This window comes from Myotis lucifugus, unplaced genomic scaffold (assembly GCF_000147115.1).
Source record: "Myotis lucifugus unplaced genomic scaffold, Myoluc2.0 scaffold_438, whole genome shotgun sequence".
In the NCBI taxonomy this organism is placed as follows: Eukaryota; Metazoa; Chordata; class Mammalia; order Chiroptera; family Vespertilionidae; genus Myotis; species Myotis lucifugus.
Window position 1 is genome coordinate 31,865 of NW_005871486.1, and position 23,078 is coordinate 54,942.

General features: G+C 48.1%; 1 protein-coding gene across 1 annotated transcript; it reads right to left on the bottom strand.

Annotated features, from left to right (window-relative positions):
- Positions 1-141: 141 nt before the first annotated feature.
- LOC111823269 (antizyme inhibitor 2-like) lies at positions 142-10,801 on the bottom strand. The gene is made up of 10 exons (XM_023744231.1): positions 10,725-10,801; positions 9,707-9,890; positions 8,371-8,544; positions 7,711-7,883; positions 6,792-6,926; positions 5,646-5,811; positions 4,916-5,063; positions 1,483-1,583; positions 400-617; positions 142-331 (listed from the first exon to the last, which is right to left on the bottom strand). The coding sequence occupies exons 1-10, from the start codon at positions 10,736-10,738 to the stop codon at positions 142-144; spliced, it is 1,503 nt and encodes a 500-aa protein (XP_023599999.1). The 5' UTR covers positions 10,739-10,801.
- Positions 10,802-23,078: the final 12,277 nt, after the last annotated feature.

Below are 23,078 nucleotides of genomic sequence, written 5' to 3' on the forward strand. Positions count from 1 at the left end.
CCTAGATTGGGCTAATAGGGGGCCCTTGGGCTGACCCTGTGGGGGAGCCTGAGGCTGGTAGGGAAGGGACTTCGAATGAGGGAAGCAGGAAACAGCCACAAATGGTCAGAGTAAAGTGGGGACTTGGCCAAGAATCAAGGGTTACGGGGGCTGTAAGGATGTCAGCTTGTGGACACAGAGGCGTCTAAACATCAGAGCTGTCACACTGCCCAGGAGGGCTGCCTTGGACTTATATGGGTAATGGGTGTAACAGGTCACCCCATAGGCAGTGTATGTCAGTTGGATATTTTCTGGGGCCAATGGGTGCGGGGGGGTATGGTATTTCCTGGACCTGGGAACCCAGAGCTTAGCCATCAGCTCCCTGGGCCAAGTTCAGATCCTTGAGCTCTCCTCAGATACCTGAGCTCAGGTCCCATCATGTAGCAGATGGTCGCAGGCGGGAAGCCATTGAAGGTGGAGCTCATGACTGAACTGTAGGCGCCCATGGAGGGGAAGATGAGCCAGTCACCCACGTCCAGCTCAGGCAGCTGCACCTCCTTGTTGAAGAACTTGTCAAAGGCATCGCACGTGGGGCCATAAAGGATGCAGGGGAAGAGAGGCGGCTTTGAGCAGAGCTCCTGCAGGGACACAGGGGTGGGGAATCAGAGAAGGAAGAGCTCCTGCCCCCAACCCACCCTCCCAGCCCATGCCCTAAGCCAGCAGAGCACCCCCAGGCACCAGCAAGGACACTGGCAGTCACTCACACCCACCAGTCCCTATGTGCCAGGCACTGCTCTTGACCTGGCCCTCATGGAGCTTATATTCGCTCAAGTGACACATCCTAGCCCTGCTAATTCTCAAGGCCACACACACATGGGGCCTCCGTTTCCCATCTATAAAAGCAAAAGATTTTAGTCAATAGTCACTCAAAATACTGGGTGAAACTCAGCTGCTATTGGAATCACATTGGAGGAGGTTTAACAAAGGATTGATGCCATGTCCCAACCCAGGAGAGGCCTGATTTCAATCGCCTGGGCCTTTGCCTCGGCATCGGGGTCCTTGGAAGCTTCCCAGATGAGTCTACTGTGAAGCAACTTAGAGAACCTCCATTTCGTAGGACTCCGGTATCTCCAGCATTCAAGGATTCTGGACACACACACACACACACACACACACACACACTGCATACAGAGAGATCACACGGAAACCCAGAGGTAAACAGATGAGGTAAACAGATGTGCACACACAGACCATGTACCCATCCACCCACCTACCTGCACAGGTGTCAGTCAGCATGCTCACACACAAAAATGCACACACACAGAAGTGCACATGCAAATACAAACAGGCTTGCCTGTGCACATCCTTGTACACGCACGTGGTGTGACAATCTACAAAGCCATGTGTAATCTAAGACTCTGCCCCCTTGCGCCTCACAGTGGGATCCCTGCCTCACAGGGAAGAGTTCTGATCTCAGAGCTATCAGGGTCTGGGCCTCCTTACCTTCACCACAATTGGCATACTGGGGAGACGCTCCCTGTGAAAGAGGCGGAAGTTGCCATAGTGGCCCTCGTTGAGATAGTACAACAGTTTCCGGTGGCCTCCTGGGAGAGGGGAGAGGACAGGATTGTGCTTAGCCAGGTGTCACCACTAACCGTCAGCACTGAGTCCAGCAGCCTAGGACCGGCCAAAACCCTCTGCCAGCACTGGATGACCCTTCCCTGGCCCCCTGCAAGAATCAGGCCAGTTCTCTGGGTTCCCACTGCTCCTCTGCCCCACCTGCACCCCATCACTGTGCTGGGGCTGCTACTGCCACTAAGAATAATATAAGTAGCCATGAGCAATGGCCCAGACATTTTTCCAACCTGTCTACACAAATAAAATTATTTCATTCTCCTAACGACACTCTGAGTAGGGACATGGAACACTACTGTACAGCTGAGGAAATTGAGTCTTGCCAGAAGTTGCCAGAAGCCAATTCCAGCATGTCAGCAGGGCTGAATCATCTAGAAATGGCTGAGGGCATTTCCCCAAACCTGAAAAGGATGCATTAAATGGTCGCTTGCTGCCTGGCAGCTAAGGGCATCTTAATCTACATGTTATTGTCTCCTACTGGCCAAACACCTGAACAGCCGAAGGCAATTCCTCCAATCTGACAATGGATTCTGTGTACTAAACCCTGGCCTTTGATGTGTATATCTCCGCCTTGCCTTAAGACAATTTTTGTTAATAAAAAGCAAGGGGTCCTTAGACAGGGAGAACTTAGTTCCTGTAACTAAGTCTTCTCTGGCCCCCCAAAATGCCTTCCAAAATTATGTTTCCTCTCTGGACTCTTGATTAATTTACACACTGCGCTTTTCCAGATTCCTGAACCCTTCAAGATGCTGGATCAAGACCACCGGCATTAAGAAGTTACACAGGACAATGTGGCAGGGCTGGGATTAGTCCCCAGGTCAGGACCCGGGTCTTCTGTCCTCACCTTGACCAGGTTCCCTGACACTGTAGGTTTTGCCTACCGTGTGAGACAAAACCCAGAGCAAAATGCCTTTTTATGACATGATGCCATAAGGGTGCTATTCGGGGTGTGCTAAGTGGTCCATTTCCCTCGTCAAAGGACTGCCTGGGTTACCCATATTTTCTGTTTTCTTTTTCCTGATGCTGTGGCATCTGGGGCCTTGCTGACCCTGGAGACACCGCTCCTCCCAGGGCTGCCTACTTCCTAGGCAGGAAGACAGCCCTGCAAGGGCACCTGCACACGCGGACCAGCCAGACCGGAGTCTGCATCTGCCAACCCTCTGCCTGATTGAGCTCTCACATTGTGAACCACTACCCTCCCCTAACTATCCCGGGGCTAGGGACTAGGCAACTCAGTTACTAGGGGCTGTCCTTACAGCCCACAGCCCATGGAAATTACCCAAACCTGCCTACTTAGTTTTGCCTGCCTCCCTCATGCCTTCCCAAGAAAAACACAGTGAAGCCTCTCACCACTGCCGGCCCTTTCTCCTGCCTCCTGGCCTCCCCAGTGCTTCTCCATGTGACCCAGGGTGCATTCCATGCCTCCTCAATCCAGGGAACTATGATGAAATCTTTTTATTTAAGGCAGTTATTTCTGTGTCTGTATGTCTTGTGTTAGCTGATTAAAGCAGATCCCAGCTACATCTTAAACAGTGCCCGGCTCTCACCATCAGAGAGCAGCGTAATAGCCACCTCCATTCCTTTAAATACTCTGCCTCTGTTGATGCCTCACTGAGCATGTGGCGGCTTCTCCCCAGCTGCATCACACTCCGATGTACATTGAGCTGATGCTCACCTGAAGCCACAGACCCTAGGACATGAACTACTACCAACCAGTTTCTGAACAACCACTCCTAGTCCGTCCTTAGACATTGATTTCCTTAATCTTTCCAACTGGTTTCTGTGGGCCCTGGAGCCATTCCATACCCTTTGAGCATTTAGATGCCCAGATCTTTCTGATTATTGGTTTACGCTCCTTGGGTCCCCTCACCACCACCACCACCATCTTCTCCCTGGTGTGAGTCCTCCTGTCCCCGCTCTCTTTCAGCTGCCAGCACTGATCCTGCCTCCTGTGCCCACAGCCCCACTTGTCCCTAAGCCAGTTGGTCATGGGGTTAGTCATGGCAGCCCTGAGGCTGGGCCTTCGTCGGCTGGCATGTCTGCAAACACAAGGGCAGCAGCCTCTCGGTCAGACAGACCTGGCACCGCTGTGCTCGAGCTAACTGTGCAGCCTTGGACAGTCACTCCCTCTCTCTGAGCCTCCAGATCTCTGCCTCCAAAATGGGAATGGCCCCAAACTGCCTCACAGGAGGGCTGAGCAGAAATGAGGTAAAACAGTAATTGCTCACATAATAGATCCTTAACCACTGGCAGCTCATGCTATTGTGAAGACAACAATGATAAGCCATAATATGCATAACTCAGGCTTTTGTTAAATGGTGGCTGAAATCATATGCTCCAAATCACAACATTCTCTAATGAGACGCTTTGTGAGGAAATGTAATTAGTGGACCCCCCGTGCCTTTAGGGTTACAAAGGTGTGTGGGGGGCATTTGTCCAAAGGATAAGGAAACAGATTAAAATGACTTACAGCCCAGCTGGCATGGCTCAGTGGTTGAGCATGAACCTATGACCAGGAGGTCATGGTTTGATTCCCGGTCAGGGCCCCCTGCCTGAGTTGCAAACTCGATCCCCCGTGTGAGATGTGCAGGGGTCGGCCTATCAGGGATTCTCCCTCATCATTGATGTTTCTGTCTCTCTCCCTCTTTGAAATCAATAAAAATATGAAATCAATAAGTATATATTTTTAAAATAATATAAAATAAAAGTTATTTAGAAATAGTTATATGACGGTAACCCAGAGGGTGAGTCTCATCAAGCTCAACGTGCACTTCAGTTTCCACTTAGCTCCTTTTGTGAGGACAGCAACCCCACCCAACCCCTTCCCCCAAATAACAAACAACCAATAACTCTCCTGAGATGGTTGACTCAATATCATTTACTGTTACCCTACAAATGTCACCCTTAACCTCCCGGCCATGGTACCGACAATATTTCCTTCATATGTTTGTTGTAGAAATATTATTTACTCCCTAGAACTTGGGTTCTAAAACTCCGCGCCTGTTAGAACATGCTTGCTTGGAAACAGTAAGGTGCATACCAGCAGGGGGGGCTGTGGCCCATGAGCTGTGCTCTCAGACTCCCCCCCAGACACAGGAAGAATAAAGACCCTCAGTGCCTCCCTCCAGCCTCTCTGAGAACAACACAGTAACGGTACTGACAGGCTCTATCCTGCAGCTACATCAAAGCATGTTCCCCCGAATGAGGAACCAGGGTGGAACTCAGACCCTCTGCCCCTCCTGCTCCCAAGGCCTGGGGACCCCTGGACAGAGTGCTCCCTGCCCAATCGGGGCCCACCCACCAGGCTGCAGCACAGCCTTCTTGGCGATGATGTTGACAGCGGCCACGCAGACAGGTGCCGCGTAGAAGCGGCCTGGCTCCGCTATGACTTCCATGCCGGTCCCCTCGGGGAAGTCCTGGGCCAGGGCAGCATTGATCACTCTCGCCATCTGTGGGGACAGACCCGAGCCCTGTGAGGCCAGTCCCTGTGCGGGTCTTTCCCTGCGTCTTCTCTCTTCATTCCCCTGACAGCTCTGTGGGAAGGTGTCAGCATTCCCTTGTGCAGGGGAGGAAACAGGTAGAGACTGTGGCCCAGAGGGGAGAAGTGCCCGAGGGCACAAGCCTAGTGACCAGGCTGCAGCACCATGAGATCTGACTTGGAAACATTGAAATCAATATGTGATCAGCAAAGGGAAACTGTCCCCTGGGTGTGGGGGTTACAGTAAGGAAACCTCTATCTGACTGTAGCCTTACCAGGGGTAGGAACCAACACGTCTATAGAAGGTACAGAACCGCATGCTCCCATGCAAACACACACACACACCCACACACACACACACCCACACACACACACACACTTGTGTAAATGCACACAGGCCACACATGTAGCGTCAGAGACCTCTCAACGAACACAAAGCCCAGCTACATGCAGGCACAGGACTGAGTTTCAACAGCTCCCTGTACACACACACACTCTGTGATATAAACCCCCGGCTGGGGCCCCCAGATGCCCTCTCCTCCTCCCCTCTTACCTTCTCAAACTCCGGCTCAGATCCCTCCACTCCGGGGAAACCCCCTCCAATGTCCAGGAGGCTCATGTCATGCCCGACCCCACGGCCCATCTCGAACACACGCCGGCAGTCGGCGATGGCCTGTGCGAAGCTGTGGGGATTCTGGCAGCCCGAGCCCACGTGGAAGCTGAGCACAGGTGGAGTGACAGGTGCAGAAACACACGAGGAAACGCAAGGGTCAGCAGGAGGAGATACACATTCGGAAACAGCCACACAGGCACACGGACACAGACACGGGGACATGCGTGACTACATGGAGCTCGTGGGCACCCACAGGAACCACAGCCTTGGCTGTGCCCATGGGGGTCCCAGAGACACACACCACATGAGAGTCCGTGAGGTGGGCTCTCGTGGTTGTGGGACAGTCACCTCTCTTAGCTACCCCTCCCAAAGCCTCGCGGCAGGGGCTCCCCTTCTTCTCCTCCCTGGAATGCAAGTGATCTGAACCCCAAATCTCAAAACATCCGCCAGGGGCGTAGAGGACCCAATCAGGGGCAGGTTGGGTGAGGTGAGGGAGGATGCTCTCCAGGTGCAACATTCAAGGGGGCACCAAAGCTCTGAGCAATCAACGTAAATAACCTCCATGCACTATCTATATATATATTAGAGAGAGAGGAAGAGCGAGTGAGGGAGAGACCTCAACTGGATGCCTCCTGTACACACCCCATCAAGGGATCGAACCAGCTGATGCAGAAATATCCATGATGAATAAAATACAAAAACTTTAAAGACGAGATTAGTTAAGAATAATTGTACCCAGAAGCCACAGGAAAATTTAGAAATGCCAGTCCCATTTTGATTTAAAATTCTGATATTCTCTCATCATGGATTTTTTTCTGCATTAATTTTTTAAATACTGTATTAAAACATTATTTATCTGGAGTACAAAGTTTTTGGCACCCCATTAAATTTTACACCCAAGGCCAGTGCCTTGCCTGCCCCACCCTCCCAGCAGCTGACACCCACCTCCTCTTCTGAGGACCACAGGGAGCCACTGGAGGCCCAGAGGGGCCACGCTGACCCGAGGGCACCCAGGGAGTCAGAGGCCGCAGACAGGCATGGGGACCAGGAGCCCTGCCTCGCAGGAGGGAGAGTCCGTGCTCTTACCTGGCTCCCACCACAGCCAGGCCTAGGTCTCGGGCGGACTTGAGCAAGTGTCCACACAGCTCCAGGCTGGCCCCAAACTTGGCGCTCAGAGGGAATGGGCTCTGGCTGTCCTCGGTCCACAGTCGGAGGACCAGTCTGGGCGGAGGTGTGAGAGTGACAGGCATTCTTAGACACATGAACCCCAGGCCTGAATGCTTTTCTGCCCCCACCCAAACTCCATCCACCCTCCCTCCACCCCTGCCTCAGTCCCCAGCATTGGAGATCCAGGGAGGGAACACACTACTTCTTTAATTTTTTAAAATATATTTGTATTGATTTCAGAGAGGAAGGGAGAGGGAGAGAGAGATAGAAACATCAATGATGAGAGAGAAGCATTGATCGGCTGCCTCCTGTACTCCACTTACTAGAGATCAAGCCTGCAACTGGGGCATGTGCCCTTGACATGAATCTAACCCAGGACCCTTCAGTGCACAGACCCGACACTCTATCCACTGAGGCAAACCAGTTAGGGTACACTACTTGTTACAGACTTCTGCCCAGGCAAGAAAAAGCAGGATAAGGATAAAATTATAAGCATCCCTTCAGCAGACCTCCAATAACAGGATCAAAGACGTTAAGTAGCTTTCCCAAGAACACACAGCTGGGACAAGTAAGTCAAAAATGTGAGCCCTGGTCTTCCTGATCCTATGTGAGTGCTTTTCCCATGAGGTTGCTGACTCCAGACCTCCTAATGCCAGGCTCTGCCAGCGCCTCTGCAGACACAGGGAATCTTTGACATGAGTGGGCACCAGGGAGGGCACTGGTACACCTGGCACTAATTCTTGCTCTTTGCTGGTTGGGCATCTCCTAGCTGAGGCCCAAGTCAGTTTGCCAGAACTTCCTCCCTGTTCCCACCTGCCTGCAGCCTTGCTGGTCTCACCTGGCCCCAGGGTGGTGCTGGGCCACCTTGGTCAGCTCCTCCTCACTGTCGAAGGTCAGGAGCTGCACCCCATGGCGGGCAGCATACTGCAGGTGGGAGACGGGCTTGCAGGGGTTGCCATAGATGATGCGTGAGGGGGCCACGCCCAGGCCCAGCACCTGCTCCAGCTCCACCTGCCATGGGCAAAGCCCGAGTAAGGGGCTGCCTCCCTGCTCCCCTGCATTTTGGGCACAGGAACCACAGGCATGAGGGGCTGTCCCCTACTGAGTCCCTACTGTGCATCTGGCACAGCACTGGGCACATATTGTGCTACTTAAGCTTCTACACTGCTCTGAGGAACATATAGTTGAACCCATTTTAAAGACCAACAAACTGAGGCTCCAGTGAAATGGCTGGGCCAAGACAGAACGGGGTCTGGGGATTAAAGCGCATGTTCCCTCCACTCCTTAGCTCAGGCTGACTGCCCTCGTCACCTAGATCAGTGGAGGGTGCACTACTCCCATTTCATTCATTTATTCTTTCACAAACAACTGGGCACCACACACATCAGCCACTGTTCATGGGCTGCTGTCCCCACTTTGAGACACCTGGCAACTGGGCTTTTTCTTCCAGGAACTGTCAGGCCTATGAATGAGGAAACTGGCTGTGGCCCAGGCTCACCTGGCTGGCACAGTCGAAGCCGGTGCCCAGGGCGGCCAGGACACGCAGCACCCAGGGGCTGCTGTTAGACTTCACTGCATAGAAGGGCGAGACCCTTGGCAGGGCCTGGCAGAAGGCCTGGTGGCGGCTGGCCAACACTCCCAGGTCGCCCACCATGAAGGGGTCTCGGTGGTCCTGCCAAGGCAGAGAGAGGCAAGAAAGGCTGGGCATTGTGTCACTTCAGTGAATCCTCACAGGGTCTCCATGCGGCAAGTACTGCTGTTACCCAGTTAGGAAAAGAGGAAACTGCGGCTCTAAAATCTCTTTTCTCTTTTTAAAAATGTTTCCTGTTTATTGAACTTATTGGAGTGACACTGGTTAACAAAATTATACAGGTGTCAGGTGCACTAAAGTGTGAGTCTTCCCGTCAAGCTCAGTAGCAACTACATGGCAATGGTAGGATTTGAGCCTTGACCTTCTAACTCTTACAACAGGAAGACAAGAGGGCAACAAGCTTTATAGACCAAATGGGCACCAGGACTCTCCAACCCTCACCCGGATCGCTTGGCACAGGGTGAAATCCCAGGAGCTGGTGGGGGACTAGAAGGGGACAGGAGAACTACCCCATGCCACCGGGGAACACAGCTATTAGGTAATGCTGGAAGCCAATTCCAGCATGTCAGCAGGGCTGAATCATCTGGCAATGGCTGAGGGCATTTCCCCAAACCTGAAAAGGATGCATTAAATGATTGCTTGCTGCCAGGCAGGTAAGGGCATCTTAATCTACATGTTCTTGCCTCCTACTGGACAAACACCTCACAGCTGAAGGCAATTCCCTAATCTGACAATGAATTCTATATAGTAACCCTACCCTTTGATGTGTATATCTACCTTGCCTTAGGACAAATTGTGTTAATAAATAGCAAGGGGTCCTGAGACAAGAAGAACTTAGTTCCTTTAGCTAAGTCTTCTCTGACTCCCCATAATGCCTTTCAAAATTATGTTTCGTCTCTGGACTCTTGAATAATCTACACACAGTGCCTTCTCCAGATTCCTGAACCCTTCAAGATGCTGGATCAAGACCTCTGGCATTAATGCTTTATGGGGGCCTGGACTCTCCAACCCTCACCCAGATCGCTTGGCACAGGGTGAAATCCCAGGAGCTGGCGGGGGACTAGAAGGGGACAGGAGAGCTATCCCATGCCACCAGGGAACACAGCTATTCAGTAACACCTAGGAAACTGACTAATAAAACACAAACAAAGTCTTATTTGTCCCCACCTAAGTGGGGAGAGAGATCCACCCTCTCCACTCCCCACTGCATGACCTTCCCCTCCCTTCCCTCCTCTCCCCTCACCGAATCAGAGAGCTCCCGGATCTTCTTCAAGACCACCTCCATGGCAGATTCCTCAGGCCCCAGGGGGATGATATCCTTCATCAACGAGCTTCCAGAGCGTCCTTCGTTCTCCTTCAAGTTGGTGAGGGTGGTGCTCATCCCTGACTGTCCATCAGAGCCCTCTGCCAAGGACACTCCCAGCATCCTGGAAAAACCTTGCAATGAGGACACTCCTCCCTCCTCCTCCCAGCGCCCTGCTGGCCTGTGGAGCCAAAGTTCCTGGGCCAGTAAGTCCTTGGCCCTCCCATGCAGCCACATAGAGCTCCATGGAATCCTCATGAACTTTCTCATCTGTAGGATGGACCACTGGCCAGGCCCGGTCTGCTTCAGAGACCTAGTATGAAACCAAACAAGATGCACAAAACTTCCAGGCCAGTGTTGCTAAGTGGTTGAGTATTGACCCATGAACCAGGGGATCAGGGTTGGATTCCACATCAGGGCACATGACTAATTTGTGGGTTTGATCTCCTTTGGAGACATGCAGGAGGCAGCGGATTGATAATTCTCTCTCATCATTGATGTTTCTATCTCTCTCCCTTCCTCTCTCTAATATCAATATAAACATAGGATCAAGGGAGATGCTCAAAAGAGCCCTACCATAGGTGGTTGGCATCCTCTTCCAGGCTCCTGCACACACATGTTCCCATTCACAGATGAGAAATGTGACCCACAGAAAAGATAAGTGCAGAGTCCACGGTCTTTAGATTATAGGGCTAGCTGGGAGCCAGGGGGTCATTTAGCCCAACATTCCACTTTACACATGTGGACAAGTGACCCAGAGAGAGGAAAGGACTTGCCTAAGGTCACCAAGTGGCCAGTAGCTGAGCTGGGACTGGCACCTGGGCTGCCTAAAGCAGCCACTGCACCTGCTGCTGGCCACCCATCCCTGAGACTGATGTGAGAGCCACCTATAGTCTCAGTCCTTCTGTTTCAGCAGTTGGGGCTGCACCCATGGGCCCCACTCCACCCCCAGACTCACCTGGTGCCGATCATCACCTGCTTCTTCAGGCCCAGCACAGGGGACCAGGACCTATGGTGTCTTGGGCTTCAGGTAAATCCCTTTGGGAAGAGCAGAACTCAGGTCAGATCTCAGGCCAGGTGAAGTACCTGTGAAGGCTGTCCCTCCAAACCATGGCTACCACCACCCACTCAGCCAAAACTTCCCAGCCCTGTGGGTGGCCCACACAACAGGCCCTCAGGGTGAGGTCAGACTCCCATTATAAATGAACACCAGTGATGATCAGAATAGAGAGACCCTGGGAACCCAGTCACCCACCTTCCCACCTCAAAGATGGAAACACCGTGGGCTCAGAGGTCTTCAGACAGATCAGCAAAGCTGGAGTGGAGCTGCGATTGGAACCTGACCTCAGACTCCAGCTGGTCTCTCCCTGCGCTGTGTCTCTGCCCTCCCTGCACATTTAAATATCTGGCTGGGAGACCCTCTGAGTCACTTGGTGTCCAGGCCCATCCCTCCACACTCTCACCACCCTTTCTCTCGATATGGGTTGCTGAGGTCTTACTCTGACTTGTTGGTCCACCCAGGATCAAGCATCAGGCTGAGTCTCTGGGCCTGCCCTAAGGTCAGCCCAGGCCAGGATGGGGAAGTGATAAAGATCTCAGGGAAACAGAACCCAGGCCCTCAGCCCTTCTACCTCTGTGGCAGCTTGAGGAGGGAGGCAGTTCATCCCCTGAACTCAACAAAGCATTTGGGGATACAAATTAGCTTGGGAGGGTTATTGGTCAGGGTGGTGGTGCATATAATATCATTATTAGTGTTTACTCACCACCAAGCGCCCTGCCATGTATCAAACCATTTAACACTCACAAAACCTTATGGATATAGTTGCAATTATCTTACAGGTAGTGAAACCAAGGCACAGAGAGGCAGGATAATGATAGAATCTGTTTACTAGGATCACAGAGAGTGCATGATATAATGGATGTAAATCTCATATCTAGCACCTTCATATTACAGGTTAAGAACTCATTAAAGTGGGAGAGAAAACTTTCCATATGAATAGCCTGTCTCCTCAGCCCAGGATTCCAAGCTGTGATGAAATCTCCCTATAACTTTGGGCTATAAAGACAAGCTGGGATTGTAGCCAAGTGACATGGAGGCTGTTGGAGACCCAGGCAGTTCCTCTTAAAGGGCTGGCACACAGAATTATCAAACTCACTTCCTCTGAGCTCCAGTACAGGGGCAGCAACTTGAAAGGATCCAGGGACATATGGGGAGTAACTAAATTGGCATCAGGACAAGAACGCCAAGACAACTTTCTCCTAGACAAAAGTGCTAGAAGGGTCACTGTTCCTATGCTGAGGCCTCCCCTGCTGAAGAGCTGACTGACAGGCACTATATCTGAGTTTCCATCAACCTGGCTCACACTGTTCACTCTACCCTGGTGATTCCCTGAGACCCTACCCCACCCAATTTCCAACCCTACCCAATTTGCAGCCCCACCCAAGGGTCTGCAGAGTCTTTTCCATATGAATGGCCTGTCCTGGCTCAGGCTTCAGACTTTCTTAAAATCTCTCAAGCAAGCAGCAGCTGTTGTCAGCAAGCCCATACCACTCAATAAGAGGCCCCATGTCTGGCACTAGCAGCAGCTTGCCTTGCTTCACAGCTTGGCCTCTTCTGGGTACTTTTAAACCCAATACAATTAGCAGCCATCTGCAGATCACTCTGTATCTCTGGCTAGGTGGCCTCAGGCAGGGCAAAGGCAGTGGCTGATTTTGTACCTCCAGAGGGGCCCCAGGGCCTGTGTACCCAATGGACAGCTTCAGACCATGCCAGATTACAACTCTACACAATTCCAGGAGAATAGCAGCTCTACCTAATACATAGAAACAAATACAAGGAAGCAGCCAAAATGCGGAGACAAGAAACATGTCACAAGTGAAAGAACAGAAGAAATATCCAGAAAAAAATTAAGTGAAATGGAAGCAAGTAATCTACTAGATACAGAGTTCAAAACAATGCTTATAAGGATGCTCAAGGATCTTATTGAGAGTTTCAAGGGACTTAGTGAGAATTTCAAGGATTTTAGTAAGAATTTCAAGTAAATTAGTGAGAACATCAAAGACATAAAAATGAACCAGTCAGAAGTGGAGAATACATGAACTGAAATTAAGAATCATTGACAGGGAATCAACAGTAGAATAGAGGATTCCAAGAATTAAATCAGCAATTTGGATTATGGGGAAGCTAAAAACACCCAACCAGAAGAGCAAAATAAATAAATAAATAAATAATCTGAAGATAGTGTAAGGAGCCTCTGGGACAACTTTAAATGTACCAACATTTGCATCATGGAGGTGCCAGAAGGAGAAGAGTGAGAGCAGTATATTGAAAATCTATTTGAAGAAATAATGAATGAAAACTTCCCCTACTTGGTGAAAGAAATAGACCTATAAGGCCAGGAAGTACAGAGGCCCACACCAAAACACATCTTAATTAAAATGCCAAAAGTTAAAGTCAAAGAGAGATTCTTAAAAGCCGCATGAGAAAAGCAGTTAAGTGAGCACAAAGCCCCACTGAAGCAAGTCTTGCCCCAGAAGGGTGTCTCTAGCACAGAAGTTCTCCCACTGCAGAAGCAGCTGATTCTCACAGCCAATTGGCCCTGAGGTCAATCCCTCCCAGTGTTACCTACTACCATCAAGGCTTAACTACAACAAGACTGTGCACAAAGCCCACAAGGGGGTGCACCAAGAGTGTCCACCTCAAGTAATTGGAGAGGCTGAGCCACTGGGCCCTATAGGACACTTAGCACAGAAAGCCACTCTATCGACACAGCGATGCATGAAAAATGCCGAGACAAAGAAACAGGACACAAATGACAGAAATGGAGGAAAACAAACTACTGGATATAGAGTTCAAAACCACACTTTTAAGGTTTTTCAAGAATTTTCTAGAAACTGCCGATAAACTTAATGAGACCCTCAAGAAATCTAGTGAGACCCTCGAGGTTGTGATAAAGGACCAGCTAGAAATTAAGCATACACTGACTGAAATAAAGAATATTATACAGACTCCCAACAGCAGACCAGAGGATTGCAAGAATCAAGTCAAAGATTTGAAATACAAAGAAGCAAAAAACACCCAACCGGAAAAGCAAAATGAAAAAAGAATCCAAAAATACTTAGATAGTGTAAGGAGCCTCTGGGACAGCTTCAAGCATACCAACATCCGAATTATAGGGGTGCCAGAAGAAGAGAGAGCAAGATATTGAAAATCTATTTGAAGAAATAATGACAGAAAACTTCCCCTATCTGGTGAAAGAAATAGACTTACAAGTCCAGGAAGCACAGAGAACTCCAAACAAAAGGAATCCAAAGAGGACCACACCAAGACACATCATCATTAAAATGCCAAAAGCAAAAGACAAAGAGAGAATCTTAAAAGCAGCAAGAGAAAGACAGTCAATTACCTACAAGGGAATACCCATACTACTGTCAGCTTATATCTCAACAGAAACTTTGCAGGCCAGAAGGGAGTGGCAAGAAATATTCAAAGTGATGAATAGCAAGAACCTACAACCAAGATTACTTTATCCAGCAAAGCTATCATTCAGAATTGAAGGTCAGATAAAGACCTTCACAAATAAGGAAAAGCTAAAGGAGTTCATCACCACCAAACCAAGTATTATATGAAATGCTGAAAGGCATCCTTTAAGAAGAGGAAGAAGAAGAAAAAGGTAAAGATACAAATTATGAACAACAAATACACATCTATCAACAAGTGAATCTAAGAATCAAGTAAATAAATAATATGATGTACAGAATGAACTGGTGATTATAATAGAACCAGGGACATAGAAAGGGAATGGACTGACTATTCTTGGGGGGGGAAGGGGAGTGGGGGATGCGGCAAGAGACTGAACAAAAATTGTGCACCTATGAATGAGGACAGTGGGGCGGGGGGTGGTGAGGGCGGAGGGTGGGAGGGGAACCTGGTGGAGGGGAGCTATGGGGGGGAAAAAGAGGAACAACTGTAATAATCTGAACAATAAAGATTTAATTTTTAAAAAAATCTTCTAAGTTGTACTTTTGGAAAATCATAAATACTATACACACTAAAAATCATTCATTACAAAAAAAAGAGAGAAAAACAGTTAGTTACTTACTAGTAAGCACCCATATGACTATCAGCTGATTTCTCAACAGAAACTTTGCAAGCTAAAGGAAGTGGCAAGAAGTATTCAAAGTGGTGAATAGCAAGGACCTACAACCAAGATTACTCTACCCAGCAAAGCTATCATTTCGAATTGAAGGTCAGATAAAGAGCTTCACAGGCAAGAAAAAGCTAAAGGAGCTCATCACCATAAAACCACATTACATGAAATGTTGAAGGGTCGTCTTTAAAAAAAAGAAGAAGGAGGAGGAAGAAAAGAAGGAGGAGGAGGAGGAGGAGAAAAGAGATAAAAATATGAACAATAGCCCTAACTGGTTTGGCTCAGTGGATAGGGCGTCAACCTGCGGACTGAAAGGTTCCAGGTTCGATTCCGGTCAAGGGCATGTACCTTGGTTTCGGGCACATCCCCAGTGGGAGGTGTGCAGGAGGCAGCTGATAGATGTTTCTAACTCTCTATCCCTCTCCCTCCCTCTCTGTAAAAAAAAAAATCAATAAAATATACTTGAAAATATATATATGAACAATAAAATGGCAATAAATACATATCTATCAACAATTGAATCTAAAAATTAAAATAAATTGCCCTAACTGGTTTGGCTCAGTGGATAGAGCATGGGCCTACAAACTGAAGGGTCCTGGGTTTAATTCTGGTCAAGGGCACATGCCCAGGTTGCGGGCTCAACCCCCAGTAGGGGTCATGCAGGAGGCAGCCAATCAATGATTCTCTCATCGTTGATGTTTCTCTCTCTCCCTCTCCCTTCCTCTCTGAACTCAATAATATTTTTAAAATACATAAATAAAATTAAAATAAATGAACAAGAAATCGAATGAACAAAATAAACTGATGAATAAAATAGAACCAGAGGCATGGAAACATGGAATAGACAGATGAATCCCATCAGGAAGTGGGGAGAGGGGGTCAGAAGAGGCAACTAAAAAATTTATGCATATATTCATTACCTAAGGACACAAACAATGAGGTGGTAAAAGCCTGGGGTAGGGTGAGAACGGGGTGGAGGGGGTAATGGGGGAAAAAAGGGAGACCTCTGTAATACTCTTGACAATAAAGATTTTTTGAAAATAACTCATTAAACTAGTTTATGATAATAATGATGTTAGCATTATAAGGAACTTAGAGATCATCTACACCAGCAATTTTTAAACTTTTTGCCTTAAAAACTAAAATATATATGGACCCTACAGTGGATATTTGTCATGTCTTGTGGCTGCCCACCATCTATGAACAGCCCTCCTCCACTCCCTCCCCTCTGCCATTGGGAAGCAAGAAATGGACCTTCCCAGACTCCTTTATAGCAGGGATGTGTGAGGATATGGCCTGGAATCTATCAGATTCATTTGCTGGCATGAGGATCAGCTGGTTATAAAAGTGACTGCAGCAGGCATGTGGGTAGTGGTGAAATAATATAAATAAATATATATATGCAAATTAGGCTGGGACTCAGTATTGGTTCACGACCAGACAGGAGGAGGTTACATGTGCAGGTGAGGCCTAGAGCGGTAACAGAGACAGAGGCAGGAGGGCCTACCCGGGCAGCCCTGGAGTGGACACAGGTCGGGGGCTGGGGGACACTGAAAGTCAGGCACAGGTCCCGGCCCCCTGCGGGGTGCCTACTTGCAGGCAGGAGGTGGGGCGCCTCCTCCCACAATTTCAATCGCACACTGGGCCTCTAGTCGTTAATCAAATTATTACCTGTCTCATCTGAAATGATCTGATCTCCTAGAAAATCAGGCTTTGGGGACCAAATGTTTGCTGACATAGAATGGCATGAAAGGCACGTATTGGGGTTGGAGTGACATCTAAATGTATGAGAGAATTTAGAGGAATAAAAGAATAAGCTCAGAGTCATCATTTATTGGCACAAGACATGATCAGAGAACCAGGAACTATCTATGACTGAACTATGACGAATCCCTCATCTCTTGTAGCGGAAGAGATAAAGAAGCCAATCACAAAAACTAAAATCAAAGCTTAAGATTATAAGTTGTCACATTACAATGCCAGTTAAATTACAGCCTTACTTCACACACACACGCACACACCACAAACAAAAGATATCAAATGACCCACAAGCACATGAAGCGATACTCAACATCATTAGTCATCAGAGAAATGAAAAATAAAACTACCATGAGATGCCACTCATCCTCACTAACATGGCTAAGATGAAAGAGGCTTGCAATGCCAAGTGCTTTGGAAGATGTAGAGTAGCTGGAACTCCCATTCCTTCTGCTAAGACCACTGGAAGAACCTCTTTGGCAGCATTTACTAAAGCTAAGCATACACCTACCCTATGACTCAGCAATTTTACCCTGAGTATATACCCAACCCAGAGAAGTAAGAAATGCCCAACCAAAATATATCCACCAAAAATATGGACAAATGTTCACAACAAGAATATTTACAATATCCCCAATTGCACACAATCCAGAAATCCATCAACCATATAATTGATGAATAAATTCATGTCCATTTCATGGATACTACAAAGCAATGAAAAAAGATCTAATGCAGAGATCAACTAAAGGACTTGTATGCATGCATATAAGCCAAACCAATGGACACGGACAACAGGGGGATGAGAGCATGAGTGGGGGGTGGGGAAGTTGGGGGTTAATGGGGGAATAAGGACACATTTGTAATGCCTTAACCAATTAAAGTTAAAAGAAATTAAAGATTAAAAAAAAGATCTAATGCAAAAAAAAATGAGTGAATCTCACATCAGATATCTAAAGTTGAGCAAAAAAGCCAGGCCCAAAATAATGACACATACATATATACTTTAAGATTACATTGATATGAAATTCAAACCAAGAAAATTAATCTATGCTGACAGTACTCTGAAGAGTCAAGACCTCTGAGTATCTGCCAGTGACTGGGAAAGGGTGTTGAGGGGGCCTCTGGGTGCTGGAAGTGTTCTATACCTTATAATCTTCATCTCTATCTTATATATGTAATCTTCATCTTTTTACATTATACATACATGTAAATGTACATATAATCTATATTCACATGTATATAGTATATATAGTCATACAGCTGTACACTGACTGATCAGGCCTCTGATCTTCTGTGAAAGACAGCATCCTAAGAATTGTAAGAAAGACATATGGGAAGATTTAAAAGTCTCAGAGTATCTTAAACCCACAGACCCATTATGAATCCCTTGCCAGCACAAGTAACCTTTAGTCCTGGACTGATGAGGCCCTACCCCACTGTCTAACGATCCCTGTTATAAGCTTGTTATAAGGGTATAACCAGTAGTCACTCTCTTCATGGACCAGCCCACCATCCCCCACTGCCCAGGTGCTTTAACAGAAGCCCCAGAGCACCCCAATTACCAAGTCAGGCCCTAGGAAGGAAAACTGACATGCCCATATAATCTGAAGGTTTTAACTACTTCACATGAAGAAAACCTATAGAATCTGTGTGGGAATGAACTCTGAGGTGTTAGACCTGGAAGGGAGGAACATCATTTAAGATCAGATCAATTATTCATGAGTTCTTACCCACATCCTGCCCTCTAGGCAAGAGCTCAACATCTGGAAGTGGTTCATATGTTTGTTCAGTCCATCACCTGAGCCTGAACTCAGTGACAGCATGGGCAAATAAATGCCATAAACTCCCTCGTCATCTAGAGGAAGGAACCCAGAGATTTAGAAAGAATATTCACACAGTTCACTCACCACCTAACCATGAGGTCAGAAAACACAGCTTCTCCAAAAACTGAGAAATGTATTGAGAATCACATCAGTGAAGGGAGCATAGGCATCTTCGAAAAGCACCGTGTCAGCCAGAGATAAAGAGGGAAATCCTGCCCTTGAAATGGACTCTCTGTTTTCAACAGGAAAGATGAGATGAGATCCTGGAGCATCACAGAGGCCAAGTAACAGCACTCCCCCCAGAGGTGATACGGTTACCGTAGTGGACAGCAGGGCCCTAGTGGAACCAGAATGGTCAGGTCTGCAGGGGTCGACAGTGTGGCTCGTGGACCCTGGGCTCTCTAGGACAAACACAGCAGTTCAGCCTACTGAGACCTCATCTGATCTGTTTAACACAACAGGTAACTCCAGGTATACCGATGCCTTTCAAAATAATAGGCAAACGCCGAAACCGGTATGGCTCAGTGGATAGAGCAGCGGCCTGCGGACTGAAAGGTCCCGGGTCCAATTCCATCAAGGGCATGTGCCTGGGTTTCGGGCACATCCCCAGCGGGAGATGTGCAGGAGGCAGCTGATCGATGTTTCTCTCTCCTCGATGTTTCTAACTCTCTATCTCTCTCCCTTCCTCTCTGTAAAAAATCAATAAAATATATTTTAAAAAAAAAATAAAAACAAACAAACAAAATAATAGGCAAAGACAAGAAAAATATTTCATATAGTGATAACACAGTAAGAAGTGACAACGGATATAAGCAAAATTGTGATAAACTATATAGGAAAGACTGAATAGAGTAGAGAGATACAAAAGAACTAAAGTTCCTATTTAAAGTAGTAAGTCATTAAATAGCACCACTGGCTTGTTATCTGGAAATAGCGAGGTAAACACCCAAAGACCCTGACAAAGTTTAAACGATGGCTTTTGGGGCAAAACTAAGGGGAAGTGAGGGTGCTCAGGAGTCTGTTTTTAATGAACCTTAACCATACCAGGCAGCACTCAGATTTGAAAGTCTTAAAACTTAAAGGCTAAAGGTAGTCCCAGATGGCTCACAGGGTTTTGTTCTCTTCACACACCCTCTTGCCCATGGCGGCCCTTCAGACGTCTGCAGACAGGCTCACAGGACCCAACCTAGCTCTTCCGTAAGCCCAATGCCTTTAGATTCTATTGTCCTGGTGACCGCCTTTGCACCTAGAAAGTTATGAAACATGGCCCAGGTCACAACGGGAGTCATGGTCACAGTCCAGTCACACTTTGGGCTCCTTTGACAGGCAGCAGGCTGGGCCCATGAGTGTCCTTGTACAGTGACCTGAAGTGACCCTGCAAGGAGGCTGGAGACGGAGTCATCCCAGAGGGACGACCCGGATCCCTCCTGCCCGAGGCCACCGTGGAACAGAGTGAGCTCTCCCGGTTTCACCCAAGAAGGACTTGTCCCCAAAGAGGAGGTTACTGTCCTTGTTTTGTGGATGAGGAAATTGAAATCAAAACAGGATAAATGACCTGCTCAAGACACACCACTGATCCCAAGCCAATAAGGATCCCAGGCCTGACTCCAGAGCCTGTGCTCCTATGGCGCTGTGAAGAAGACATTGACCTGGTTTGAAGTTTGAGAAATGAGGTCTAAATAGCAGCTGCTTCTTTGGGTTATTGTGACGGTCAAATAAGATGCCATATACAGAACCCATAGGACACTTGTTGACACATCATAAATCCCACATAAGTTCTTTTTTTTTCTTCAATCCTCACCCAAGGACATACTTAGAGAGAGGAAGCTGAGAGAGAGAGAAACATCAATGTGAGAGTGAAACATCTATCAGTTGCCTTCTGTACTCCCCATCGGGGATTAAACCAAAACCCAAGCATGTGCCCTGACCAGAATGGAACCGGCAACCTTTCGGTTGCTCAACCAAGTGAACCACGCAGCCTGGGAACCGCATATATTTTAACTCCTGATGGTGATGGTGATGCCAGTGGTGTGACTTCTGGAAGAGGCTCCACAACAGGGCTCCAGGTTTGACCTGTTGAGGCTCCCTTGACACCCAATGAGGCCTAATGACACTTCTGAAGGAAGCTTCAAGACACTACGTTTGCCATTAAGTACCCCAAGGTGCTCCAACACCTTCAATTTTCACAGATGAAGAAACGAGGCCTCTGGCTGATATTTCTAGGTCTCCTTCCCAGCCTGGAAGGTCTTCTGAAGATTCTGAAGCAGGTGTCTGGAGCTTGCCTTCCTGGGAAGGGAAAAGACCTCTGATTGCCTTCCGGAAAAATGCAAAAGATGCCTGTCTCCTCCATGACATAACTCTCCATGGCAAGATGATTACCTCTGGGAGCCACAGGGGAAGCACAGAATACACTGGATTTCAATCTGCCCTGAGGCTGAGCCTCGCCTGCTCCAGATTCGGGCGGGCAGCTCTGCCACAGCAGGCCTCACAGCGCCCTGGGAGTCCTGAGATCAGGAGGAAGGACAGTTGGCTGCTTTCAACACTTTCACGATGAAACCAAAGAGTGCAAGACCATGGAGAGAAGCACTGGTCATGTTAACCCATCTACTAACATTATGAGAGCATCTATTCTGTGCTAGGCACACAGTGGGGCAGGCAGAGAGGCAATCAGAATCTCCTAGTGAACTGATGAGTACTGTGTTTTACATCTCATAAAATACTCGGGAGGGAAGACACACTCTACTTGGAGGAGCTGGGAGTGTTCCTCCTGAACTAGACCTGGAAGAAAGACTGGGGCTTGTTAAACAGATAATAACAGCATAATTATGTTAAAGAGCTAATAATAATGTCAGTCACTTTGCATTCATTTTATCAACATGTCCCATACTGTACTCATGACCTTTACCTCCAATATGACCTCTTCCAGCTTTTCCATCTCAGTGAAAGTTACTGCCAAGTGCACAAACCAAGAAATTCAGATTCATCCTTCTCCCCAGCTCATTCTCACTCTCCAACACACATCCCATTCCCATTTTTCCTCGTGCATTTCCCCAGTCATCTACTTCAGTTGAGTCTCTCTGGTCTGCCCTTCCATCCACTCTGCATTGCAGTCACAGTGACCTCTTCTGAGAGCACATGTGAACATGCTCCATTCCCTTTAAAAATCTTTCAATGACTTGGGATTCCTCACATGACTGACAAGGTCTTTCTACTCTTGTCCCCAATGTCCGTCCTTGCCTCAGTTTGTGTCACGGATCCCCTCACTGCCTACTTCACCACAGAGCAGGTCTTCTTTTAACAGGACATACTCTCAGGCTCCTCCCATAACCTCACTACCTTCATATATGTTCTTCTGAGCACCTCACACTCCCCATTCCTCCCACCTTCCTTTGTGGACCCCACTTTCACCAACCGTCCTTGGCATTGAAACGCCATGCTGAAGATCACCAATGGCCTGCATTTTCCCAATGGCGATCTCAGTGCCCACCCCACCCTCACAGAGTTGAGTTCCTTCCTTCTTGAATCATTTCTTCTCTTAGTTTCCATGTCTCATATCTTCTCTATGGACTCTCACTTCCTGGCTGACCTGGGCAGCCCCAGAGATGTAAGGTCCATCCACTGGGATGATGCCCATGTCCATACCTCTCTCCTAGTTCATGTCTCTCTCCAAGTTCATGTCTCTCCTATGTTCAAGATTCTCTCCCATGTTCAAGTCTCTCTCCCAGGTTCATGTCTCTCTCCCATGTCCATACCTCTCTTCCATGTTCATACCTCTCTCCCATGTCCATATCTCTCTCCCATGTTCATGCCTCTCTCCCATGTCCATACCTCTCTCCCATGTCCATACCTCTCTCCCATGTTCATACCTCTCTCCCATGTCCATACCTCTCTCCCATGTTCATACCTCTCTCCCATGTCCATACCTCTCTCCCATGTCCATACCTCTCTCCCATGTTCATGTCTCTCTCCCATGTTCATGTCTCTCTCCCATGTTCATACCTCTCTCCCATGTCCATACCTCTCTCCCATGTCCATACCTCTCTCCCATGTCCATACCTCTCTCCCATGTTCATGTCTCTCTCCCATGTTCATGTCTCTCTCCCATGTCCATACCTCTCTCCCATGTCATACCTCTCTCCCATGTCATGTCTCTCTCCCATGTCCATACCTCTCTCCCATGTTCATACCTCTCTCCCATGTCATACCTCTCTCCCATGTCCATACCTCTCTCCTATGTCCGTGCATCTAACCTATGAAAAACGAATGTCCCATGTAGATACATTGTCCCATGAGGATACCAATCCCCATTTTCTGTCCTTTCTCCCAAGGAAGACTCTCTCGAAGCCAAGGATCTCTCCCATGTTCAAAGCTTTCTTCCATGTTCATATCTCTCTCCCATGTTCATGTCTGACCACCTGCTCACATCTGACTCCATTTGGCAATTGAATAAGCTTCTCAAATCTGTCTGTCCATACTGAGCTTTCAATTTGAACTCCCCCTAAGCTGCTTCTCCCCTCATCCTCAGCATCCCCATTTATGGATTGCTCTGACCAAAAGCCTTGGAGTCCTTCCTGACTCCTC